At 38.2% G+C, this 12,221-nt stretch overlaps 1 protein-coding gene across 12 annotated transcripts in view; it reads right to left on the bottom strand.

Annotated features, from left to right (window-relative positions):
• Positions 1 to 12,221, bottom strand: part of PCCA (propionyl-CoA carboxylase subunit alpha) — a 308,554-nt gene that overhangs the window by 159,795 nt on the left and 136,538 nt on the right. For all 12 annotated transcript variants that reach the window (XR_016280158.1, XR_016280157.1, XM_089511218.1 and 9 more), the window contains 2 exons: positions 10,850 to 10,993; positions 9,714 to 9,788 (listed from right to left, as the gene is read on the bottom strand). Coding sequence is in view for 10 of the 12 variants with exons in the window: in XM_089511218.1 (XP_089367344.1) it covers positions 9,714 to 9,788; positions 10,850 to 10,993 (219 nt within the window). In the remaining 2 variants the exon portion in view is untranslated. The remainder of the gene's footprint in view (positions 1 to 9,713; positions 9,789 to 10,849; positions 10,994 to 12,221) is intronic.

Genomic DNA, 12,221 nt, shown 5'->3' with positions numbered 1-12,221 from the left:
TGTATGGAAAGCACTGTCTTCCCCCAGCCAAACTAATTCATTGCAACACACTTCAGAGAAACAAAGTTATAATAGAGTGTGTTCTCTGAGTACTAAAGTTCTTAAAATGAGAAAGCTCAGTATCAAAATTACTGTCCCAGAATGCATGCTCCTAAAACTAACATTCTGGATCAAAAATGGGTCTGTTGCAATCACATCATCACAATACACAATACATAAGGTTCAAGTGCTCCAGAAGGGATACCAGTGCTATTCAACAGAAACTATGCTTATCAGCTCCACAGTCATTCTAGTCCTCTAGCTTTCATGTCTTCAACACTTTCTTTTTTTGCCTCACCCTAATCTTAGAATATTTATCCTCTGATGATGCCATTCCCCTGAGTTTTTAATGTTTACACAGCTTTTTCCATGACTTTACTTTGCAAGGATACAGCTGCAATTAAACTACCGATTCTACAGCTCTTGCAAGGGAGAAGGGAGACAATCACATATACACAGAGATATTTATTTGAAGAATATGATAGCTTTAATGAGTCAAAGAAAAAACAGTATTACTGTTGATTTTTGTTTTCATCTCCTGGTTTGATTTTTACCAGAGGAGCACTGAGGTTATCTTGACTTTTTATTTTTTAAATACTAATTGCTAAATAAATAAATATCTGTTGGACTTGCTTCTGAATCTTGGGAACCATACAATTACAACCCAAACAAAAATATTCAAGACCATTTAACTCTATGTGACAATCTTAAGAAGAAAATTTAAATGGGACTTGCTGGAGTGGAAGATGTTTGATACAAAATACTAGGCTTTGGTTTGGCAGGGAAGAAGAGAAGGGGCTCAGAAACTCCCTTCAATCTTCACCTAGGGGAAGAAACCCTTGTAATAAAACAGCAGCTCATCTGTCTGCAGCAAGGCAGAAAGAGGTCAACCCAACGGCTGTTAGGCTTTTAGATTTTAATTTAGGCAATTATCAGGGGGCCAGATGTAGAACCTCTTGTCTACAGTATCCACATGAGGTCACACTGATGACTTTATTATCCAAATGACATGTCCTAATAGGCTTTATTCTCTAGCATGAAGACCACATCACTTTTTTCTGATTAAAAAAAAGATAAACTGTGCTTTTACAAAAGTATGATTACATGTTCATTAATCCAGGCCTCATAATTGTAATGGCAGCTGTCAAGCACTTTCATTAGAAAAATGTTAAGATGCCTTAGAGATACTCAGTATCCAGCACAGTAGTTTTAGTCATCTCCTTTTAAGAGTAGAGGAGAAAAACCAGAAAGCCCAAAGGTAAGGAGCAACTTGACAGAGAAGAAGACCAATGACTTTCAAATCCTGAATTAAATAGATACCTAAGTGAAATAAGCAAAGAAACTTTACATCACCATCATAACATTTGTAATTATTAGTTTTCACAAACCAAAATTTCCAGAACATGAAAATGGGGGGGGGGGGGGGGGGAGTGTGGCTAATTACTCACAAAATGTGTCACAAAAACTCATTATCTTTAATAATCAAATCTCAAAATGGTAGCCAACTGAGTTTTATACAGATTCCATAAGAACTTGGTGCTTCATTAAATGTGTTTCTAAAATATCATTTGAATTGCTTGTTAAAATCTTGATTAAGGGCAACAAGTTCAGTATGAAAGTGAGTACAGTGGGCCCTCGGTATCTGCGGGGGATCTGTTCCACCACCAACCCGATACAAAAAACTGTGAATGCTCAAGTCCCATGTTACAGTGGACCCTTGTTATATGTTGGAGTTTGGTTCCAAGATCCCCTGTGAATAACAAAATCCGTGGATGCTCAAGTCTGATTAAATATAATGATATAGCAAAATGGTGTCCCCTATAAAAATGGAAAATTGAGGTTTGATATTTGACATTTATACTTTTTTTGAACATTTTCAAATTGTGGATGTTTGAATACATGTATAAAAAATCCGTGTATAAGAAGAGCCAACTGTACTCAATGGTAGCATGGCCACGAAGCCATTGAGGATAATGGCATTTTGCTCCCTGCCACCCCCAATGCCAGCCTCGCCACTCCTACCGCAGCGGGTGACAGGAGGTACTTCTTCTTCCTCTTCTCCCCTGCTTCCTCTTCCTCTCCATCTCCTCCTGTCACTGCTACTGCAGTTCTTTCTCCGCCTCCTTCTTCTTCCTCTTCTACACTCTTGCTCCTCCTCCTCTTACCTCACCTCTTTCTCCTTCCTCCTCCTCCTCCTGACCCCTTCCATCACCCTGCTGCCACTGACCCTCCTTTTCTTCCTCCTCTCTGCTCTTCCTACTTCTCCTCTTCCCCTCCTCTTCCACTTTTCTCCTCTTTCTCTTAGCCCCTCTGTCACCCTGCTGCCACTTGTCCTCCTTTTCCTTCCTCCTCTTCTTCACTCTTTCTTGTCATAGTTGTTGTCGTCGTCCTCCTCCTCCACCCCCCCACGGGCCTCCCATCTGCAAATGCTCAAATCTGTGGATGCTAAAATCTGCAGATGACAAATCCATGGATACAGAGGGCAGTCTGTACATTAATTTTTGAAGTGCTAATCAGTACATTAAAATCCAAATGTGAGCTTTATACTTAGATCTAAATGAGACAGCTGTATCTAATAGGGTGTGAAAGAAAATTACAATTTTCATAGCTACAGCTGAAATCTCACTTACCAATGAGTGCCAAGCCACAAAATCTTAAACTAAAACAGCTTCTAATGTCCATTTATGGATTGTGAGCCTTCATTGCCCCAGCACTGATCATCACCTATACTAGATGAAGCATTAACTAGCTCCTCACAAGAGATCAACCTCAAAATAGCTATATGACATGCAGTAGATAAGATAGTCAAGGCTTTAAGAGAAATTGGAACAGGAAATTAGAATGTCCTAATCTATGCATATCAACAGAAAGCAACTCTAACTTCCAAATGTACTGTGTCCTTAAACCTAAAACTATAACTATGGCAACGAAAATGGAAAGGACAGAACAAGAACCATCAGAGCAACTGGCCCATCCATTCAAGGATTTAGTGACCAACCAGATGCACAGGAAGCCTATAAGCATGGAATGAGTGCAGTAGCACCCATCTTGTGTTTTCCAGTAACAATCACATTGAGGTATGTTGCCTCTGATACTGGAAGATAACATGGCTATTGTGATTAGTACCTACCAAAAGTCTAAGACACTATAAATTTGACTAATTTCTTTTTTATAGGTATCCTAGTTGCTGACTATTCTACTTGTTTACATTCTGTAGTTCAGCTATGCTGAGTTTAAAAACATTTTGTTTTATCTGTCCTAAATCTTCCTCTTCAGCTTCAACTAAAAACAAGCTCTGGCTTTCAGTAGCCCTTTCCTGCATTTTTCATGTGTGTATGTGAAAGTGACAGCAAAAGAGATCACACTCCCACTCTGTGCCACACATGATTTTATACACCTGTACCAAATCTCCCATTGGTCATTTTTTCCCCCTAAACCAAATGGTGTAACTTTTCCTAGCAGCTATTCTTGCCCCTTGATAATCTCATGTGATCTAACATTTCACAGATGAAACCTGAGAGTGTGGTCAAGATGGCAAAAATTATTAATGAGGAAGAACAGACAAACTATTAGAGGCTGCAGAACTTTGCTTTCACTTGAGCTGAATGGGAAAGGAAGATTGCTCCCAGGGCTAGCTCATCCTTATAGGTGAACTAGGCAGCAGTCTAGGGCAGCAAAATTTAGGGGCAGCTTATCAGCTTTTTTTGTATAACTTTTTGTGTAATTAAACAATATTAAAGTGAAAAGTCATTATAGCAAGCGACATACAGGCAAGCTACTGTATGGCGGTTTCTTTGTACAATGACCAAAACATATATGTGCGCCCCCTTGTGTCCATGGTACAGTCACATGGTACATCATCCGCCTTCCGCATGCGCCTTGAATGTAACCTGAAGGTCAACAGCCCTCTCTCCTCTTACCCTTGATGCCACTACATGGAATGCCAGTCACCAGTCGTCTTGAGTTTACTGTTCACAACAAACAAACTGATTTCATTTTTAATGTTTGCCTAGGACAATTAATATTGTGTTGCATTCTTACAACACGTTTTAAACTAAGTAAATAGGAATGTTGTTTAGGTGAGTACTAGTTGTTTAGGTGAGTACTCTATTTATTATTTCTTTATCTTAGGGGATAAGGGGGTGCACAGCCGTCCTGTATCCTATGTGTTTTATCTCAACGTAATCAGAAATCAGAAAAGGAATGTTGTTCTATAAAAGGCAATAAATTAGGCTACAGAGACAATACAAGCAAAAGGCTAAAACATTAACAAAAGGAGACAAACTACTTATATTGACTAAACACTCCAACCTATACAATAAAATAATACAAAGAACATTAGTTAAATAGCAAGACACAATTATAACCAACCTAGTCATCTCACCTACTTCGTCTAACATAACCTAACCTAATTAGTAAATGGACTGTTTTTAACTCTCGTAATAAAGAAATACTTTAAACTTATGTCAAAAATGATTTTATAGTTTTCAAATACAATTTAAATAGTAGTGAAATACATTTATGTTCTATAAACGGCATTTTTTTAAACTTGCATTGTTTTTAAGTTTAAGTAATAAAACTGATCTCAAATTACAAATAAAAAGACCAAACCTTTATTGCTTTAATGTCACAGCAATAAAAAAGTCTTTAACCTGAAAAATCTAATTGGCTTTTTGACTAATTCTCAATACTATGACGAGAAATTGGAACCTAAGTTTTATGTTATGTTTAGCTTTAACGAACGAATCAGCGGAAATCAAGGGGTGAAAATAATTATGAGGGGCAACAGGGGGTGCCAAAATATTTCTCACCTAGGGTGGCCAAATACCTAGAGCCGGCCTTATTTGCTCCCCCTCCTCTTCTCTGTCCCCTGCTAAGTTAACCAAGTACAAACTACCTTTGCACTTTAAACTCAGTTTGCAGTAACATAAATAAGATGAAGACAAAAGAGGAAGTGGGAGACGGAGAGAGAAACTGGTACATTTTTAAAGGAGCTTAAAAAGGGGAATGACAGAGAATTGACTGGGATGGTCCCTACCAATTTGCAACAGTTGGAGGGTGCATAATCCTGGTTACCCTTTCTCACTCTTTTTCAAGCTCTACAATATCCTTTTTGAGATGTGGTGACAAGAACAAGTATGATTGCATCATGGATTTGTATTTGGACAATTTGATAATGACAATTTGATTTTTTATTCCTTTCTAAGTATGCACAAAATGAAAATTGCATTTTTCACAATGGGTGAATAATCTCACTGAGATATTCGCCACAACTGAGTTCTTTCTACTGGGTCCAAAACACACTGCAGAAATCATCCAGTTTGAGATTACTTTAACTGCCCTGGCTCAATGCTAGGGAATTCTGGGAACTGTAGTTCTGAGAGAAATTTAGCTTTTCCTGACAGAGAGCTCTAGTGCCACAAGACACTACAATTCCCAGCATTTCCTAGCACTAAATTAGGGCAGTTACAGCAATCTCAAACTGGATTACTTCTGCAGTATGTTTTGGATTTTGGTCAGTCACTGTCAGCTCAAATTCAGTTCAAATGTTGTTTTCTGTGCAGGAGTAAGTGCCTTGCTCAAACAGGTAAGACAATCAGTATCTGGATATTTAATTACAATTATAAAATAACGCATCCTTATTGTATGTGTTGTATCTGCCCATCTAGGCCAGCATGCAGATCAACCCTTTTGAAACTCCAGGCTGCTTTCATGAGTACATGTCTTTTTCATATCTGAAGCATGATATGAGAGGAAGGAACTGAATATGTATTGTGGAACTGAACACAGAACTACCATGGAAATATACGAGAGTTCTTCACTGCTTACACAGACTTCAACTACGGCTGAATTTCCCTTATCCAGAATTCTGAAATTTGAAATACTCCAAAAACCAAAACTTTTTAAATAAGTAGCTGAGATAATGACACCTTTGTTTTCTGATGGTTCAATATACACAAACTCTGTATCATGCACAAAGCTGTGTGTGAAACAAATGAATTTTGTGTTTGGTCTCATCTTCAAGATATCTCATTATGTACATATATACCTGATATAGATGTGGTACAGACTGCCAACAAGCGGCATACCAGCACCGGTATTAGGGTTAGGGAGCGTGCACCATGTACATGCTTCTTAACACTAATACGTGCTGGCGGCGCAATAATGGCAGCGCCCTGTGTACACGGGCGCCACCATTATGACATCATGCACGTGCCACCTTCAAATGGCACGGCACATGTGTGACATCTTCACGTTGCCCCAGGCCGTTTACGGCAGCCTGGCTGTGGCCCAAGATGGAGTTTTGAAACGGAACTCCTTCTGGGTGCGCGTTCCATTCCCGCAGCCACCAAACGGCTATGGGAACGATGCCAGGAATAAAGGGGGCAAGTGGCTCCTGGGATGTCCAGAGGCATAAAGCCCCAAGGACACCCCTTTTCCAGGCCACGGGGAAGTGGCATTTTGCCCCTTCTCCCTGGCCTGGAAAAGTGCTGGATTGGGGCCTCTGGGCTGCTGGTATGGCTGCCCTGGACACAATCCTCTGCGGAAAGAAGTGATTGCAAACCACCCCTTCTCCACGGTCTGTACTGGGCCATTGTTGACTTTAAGTCATCCTCATCTGTACGCTGAGGGAAGATTTTGAGGTCAAAATTATGTATATATAACCCACGTATAAGTTGAGGGTAAAACGTAGGGGCATGTAACAAAGGATGTAAAGGATGAACGAAAAGAAAATCATGCCAATGCGTGATGCTATTTTCCCACCGAGACATTCAAAAAAGACCATAGTCGGCACTGTGGCAGAGACAGTAGAAGTGGTAGGTGTTTCTTTTAGGTTCTCCCAGGATGGACAAAGCTCTCGTCTTTTGCCATTCTACTCAGAAAAGGGGATGATTCCTTTTTGGGTAAGTTAAGGTACAGTAGTTACACTGATCTGTGGATAAGTCAACCCAGGTTTTTGGGGTCAATTTTCTGACTGAAATTTCTAGACTTATATATGAGTATACAGTAATCACTTCTGCTCCCAAACATTTCGGATATGGGATACTTAACCAGTATGAATCAAACTCTTTCATTTGATGCCAGAAGTATAGGAGATGATGTTATATAGTCAAATGGGAATGGGAAACTTCTCTGCGCAGGTTTTATCTCTTTTAATATCTCCAGTTTTTACTATTTCATGAATGCCAAAGCTGTCCCTCATGCAATAAACAAGTAACTTTTAAGAGTTCATTAAGTGAAAGAAATATGCATAAGCAGCAAGTATAACAATTAATAACATTAATCACTTTAATGCATATTTTAGTGCATTGCTCCATGTTTGTATCTTCAATTATATACTGCTTCAATGTGTACAAAATAAAACACAAGTATTTCGAATCAGATATATTTATGATAAATATCTATACATCTCAACAAAAACTGTAAACTCTTTCAAACAGAGAGGCACCAGAACTCTCCTGTTATATTCTAAGAAGTGGAACTTGCATCTTAAGTTTGCTTTCAGGCAACCAGCCATAATTTCATCTGTGATATTTTATCACACACAACTGGTTTTCCAGTTCTCCCTCTGGCCACTGGCATTCAGTGGCGACTAACCATGTTCAGTCCTCAGTGGGATTTTTTTTTAAACTCCTCCTCTTCAAGATTTTAGTACTTCTGCAAACCTTGAGGCCCCCTAAAACCTGCTAAAATACTTCCTTCTTTTTTAGGGATGGGGCTGATTTGGTTATGTAAGTATTTATACTCACAACTAAATTTCAAAAATAGAAAAATATATAGTTGGCACAAGGAAAATACTAAAACTTTTCACTGTTGTGCAACTTTCTCATTCAAATAAATATTCTTTCATCATTGTGGAATGCTCACAGTTGCCAGATAAATCTCTTAATAAGTTTTCTATCACATCACAAAGAGAAAAAAACACAAGCAAGTACAGTTTGTAAAAAAGAAAAAATAGCTATTGTATTTTAATAGGATGTTGGGAGTATGCAAAAAGGGAAAAGTCCAGGCACTCCATATGAGACCCTCAAAGTCATTACTCTCAGACTTCCAGCATAATTAAAATTTCTCCCCTTAGTACCACGATGAGCCACGTGAATATATCAGGCATCTCCCACCCTTCATTTTCAATTCACCTCTCCCCTAAGCACAACTCCCAACCCGCCATGTCTACCTGACAAGTGACAGCCCAATCTGATTAAATGCTTGCAAAGGAGGGGACTCATGGGCCTCCATGACAGGCCAAAAGTGATCACCATGGAGATACATAATTACAGCTGTCAACGCATCTACTGTCCTGCTGGCATCAATTTGATTGCTCCCAGCAATAATGATAGACAAAGCTTAGTATGCACTCTCTTGCACCCAATCACTTTATCTATTCCGTGGTCCATTTAGCTGACATGCAACATTCACACAAGCAAATAACAGCAGTAAGCAGAACATTTAAGGCATTTTAATTGTTTTTCCCCCTTTCTTTGGATGGCTCACAAGTGCAAATGTTATTACATAAAACTCCTGCTGCAGCATTAATTGAAGAAAGATTTGGTGGGACAAAGACTGTAGGGGGTACAGTTTGTCCATTATCACTTGTACTTTCAACAGGTCTCATGTTTAGAAAATTGTAAATTGCAAAAACTTGCAAGGGCAAAATATTTGACATCCTGTTAGCTATTACAACATGGTGAAAAACCTCAACCTGCCCCAAGAGTAATTACTGAAAATTCTTCCTTAGTTCATTTGAGTTTCATTAAATATACTTAAGATACATTCCCTCTGTAATAGCTGTTGTGTTTTTTTTACGTTCAATTCAACATCACATAGTGCCTGCTAAACCTTGACAATTTGAATTTCTGCTTTTAAGCTTTGAACACAGCATGAAGCCTTAAAGCCCAAGAAAGGGTCAGGTCCTCTCTGAGAAGCATATGGGAAAAAACAATTTAAGAAGTGAAATAAATCCTATATCCAATAACATCACCAAATTCAGGATTCGGACTGTAATCTTTCACCATTTTTCCCATGCATGTAATCACAGTAAATAATCATATTCACAGATGGTATCAGCTTGTCATTTCACAAAGCAGACACTAGGCCATATATACACACATTACTTTGACTACCATGATTATACAGAAGAGCAGAGATGCCCTTGTCCTTTTTGTACTGGTTGTTAAACAAGCACTCCAAACAGACAGACTAAAACACTAAAATGTGTAATAATCACTTTTCATCAGCTGTAGAAAATTGCATTTGGTCTTTAAAAGCTTGAACACTAAACAAATAGGACCACTTCTCGTTGAAGCATTTAGCAGGGATAGGCAATTAAATATTTTCTTTTGCTGCCTGCTCTTCTAGATATAATTACTACATATATGAAAACCAGGAAAATATAATGGCAGCCCCAAACTATAAAGAATAAGTATGATTAAGTATACAGTAAATTAGCTCAACAGTTCTTTTCAAACTCCAAATCCCATTTCTTCTGCACTCTTTTGAAACTCATTTCTAATTACTAGAAGCTAATAGAATTAACTACTCTTCTCTTTAAAAAGTTTAAGGTGGTTGGTTTTAAACAGTACTCAACACCTACAACTTATACTGAACTCAATGAGATCTATGGTTTTGTAGTGCCTGTGAAAATGAGAAACAAGGAAGCATCGAGAATTACTTACACTGGGCACATGCAGTGGCTCTTTGTACTGAGACAATCGACCAATAGATGGCAGACCAAAAGATTTATAAGGATCCTGAAATGAAATTCAAACACAGGGAGGTATTAACGTGGTAATACAAAGCACAGGAAACAAGGTTAAGTCACTGGAAAGCCAATGGTTTCCTCCACTTTAATTTTGAACCAACTATATTTTGCTTTCAACACAACTTATTTTGAGGGGAATATGAATTTGCTTCTTCCATTCAAGACATGGAAGGCTGTTAAAGCTAAACCTTCCTGCTGTGCCTTTATTAAACCAGGGGCAATCTTTCTAAGAGAAGACACAATAGTAGGGGCAGGGACAGAGAACAAAAACACACAACATAAAAAGAAGCCCCCCCCCTCAAAAAAAAACACCAGACAAGTTCTTGTAAAGTTGCAGTCCCTACGCAATCTTTTCAGGATCCCAATCTAAATAAATTGTGAACATTTTATATTAAAGGCACAACAGATGGCACAAATGCAGGTTTTTGCTGTGTTCAATGAAACAATGTCAGAAAGTTTCTGTTTATTACTGTATTTAACTTCTCTGTTCAAATTTCTAGTAATGTGTTCAAAGATGTGCATGCAACTAAATTAAATACGCACACAATTCAAACTGAAGATAACTGTCCAAAGAATTCACATTCTCATTTTAAATTTAAATTAGAAAATAATGTTTGTCTTCATTTTAATGTCCATTGGTCAATGTCCAAAAGCTCAGTTACTCAGTTCGAAAGAAGGATGGTTTTTAAAGTAATTGAAAGTCAGTATTATATCTACTCATACTGCAAATATAACTATGTGTTGTTTTTCATATCCAATTTTTTAAAAATTAATCTAAGCTAAGTTCATCAAGAAAGCTTCTGGTCAAACCCTGTATGAAACTGACAGAATATATCATCATTACAAAATATTCTTCTTCCAAATAGTTTTTTTTAAAAAATTCTTAGTCTAGAGAATTTTTAGATAATTGAAAGGAGGAAAAAAAGCTGCCCAAAACTTTGGCCAGCTGCATATATGGATCAAACTGAAGGCAGAAATCTTGAGTGTTTTCCTACACCTGGCATATCCTCCGCAGCCATTCACTCTCCCAGCAGTTAACTGTTCTTTTACCTCAGCATATACTCGACATTCAACTGCCCAGCCGTTGATGGGAATATCACTCTGTCTGTGCCTGAGAGGGTAACCCTTAGCAACACGGATCATTTCTTGGACTAGATCCAAACTGGTAATGCATTCTGTGACGGGATGTTCAACCTGCAAGGTCAAGAACTGTCAGTCAGTAGGTAACAAACCAACTAAATCCACCCCCCACCCATACACATACATACTAAACAAAAATAGCTAAAAATTTGAAAAGGGGAATTTATAATATTGACTATTATTTCTGTCACATAGAGAACAAGCTTTACATTCAAGATGTATTGCAGAAAGGAGACAGGAGCAATAAAGCCAAGCCAAGCAAAACATAATTGCAGGCAATGGCTGAAATGTAAATATTTATCTATATAAAACAAACCAAAATGTTCATATAATTCATAATATTTTCTGACAAAGTCTAGATTTATTTTCTAAGTATTTGGGACTGAACTTTACCAAGAAAGAGATTGCCTTCTAACCCACAAACATAAAGTATTTTGACTGATATCTCAAAAGTAGCCGGCTGATAATCAACCCGTTCTGCTACACTTAACATGGCATGCACAGGAGCAGCCTACAATCTTCCATACAACCAGACTAGCCTAAGTCTCACCCGTACGCCTGCTTTCACTAACCTGTCCTGACAAGCAACCAGATTAGCGTAATCTTACATCAGTGCAGTGTAGCAGAAATGAGCAGATGGATCCTTCAGGTTTTTTCCCCCTCCAGACTTATCTGTGTAGTGCTTAGCATGCACAACGGCTGAGCTGGACCAGTAGAATCACTGTGTGCTCTCAGCAAATAGCTGCTAACGGCTCAGGATGATGCTGTCATGGGAATACCCCTCATTCACAGTTAAACCAAGCAGGAGAGCAAGTGCACAAGTCTCTCCTGTTAAAACGGATTTATATACATGGGTATTTAACTTAGCAAGCGTAACTTAATCAGCATGGAAGAATTATAAAGCAAGTATACTTAAGTAGCTAAGAAACTCAACAGCTACTCTATCAGTAAATACATGTTATGGTTTTTGTCTTTAAAAATCTAACAGATCAGCCATTTTTGTGGTGTTGGAATCATACATCCTAAGAAACCCAACTTCACAAGGGTATCTGTATCCAGAAATGTCATACAACATGTAATTTGTGACACAAGAAAAGGTCACTGAACAAACTAGGGATCATCCTTCAACTACTTTAATTGAAGGAGAGCATTTTGTCTATTGTAATATCCTTGCAGTGGGTCTTGAAAAAGAAAGAATAAAAATAAACAGATGGCGCTCATAATTAGTCCTCTGTGCATTTAAGAGTTTTACAGTGCCATATTTTAAGACTGCCTGACAACT

This window comes from Sceloporus occidentalis, unplaced genomic scaffold (assembly GCF_023333645.1).
Source record: "Sceloporus occidentalis isolate IW3139 unplaced genomic scaffold, rSceOcc1.0.p SCAF_2, whole genome shotgun sequence".
NCBI classification, from domain to species: Eukaryota; Metazoa; Chordata; class Lepidosauria; order Squamata; family Phrynosomatidae; genus Sceloporus; species Sceloporus occidentalis.
This window is presented reverse-complemented; position numbering and strand designations above follow the sequence as displayed.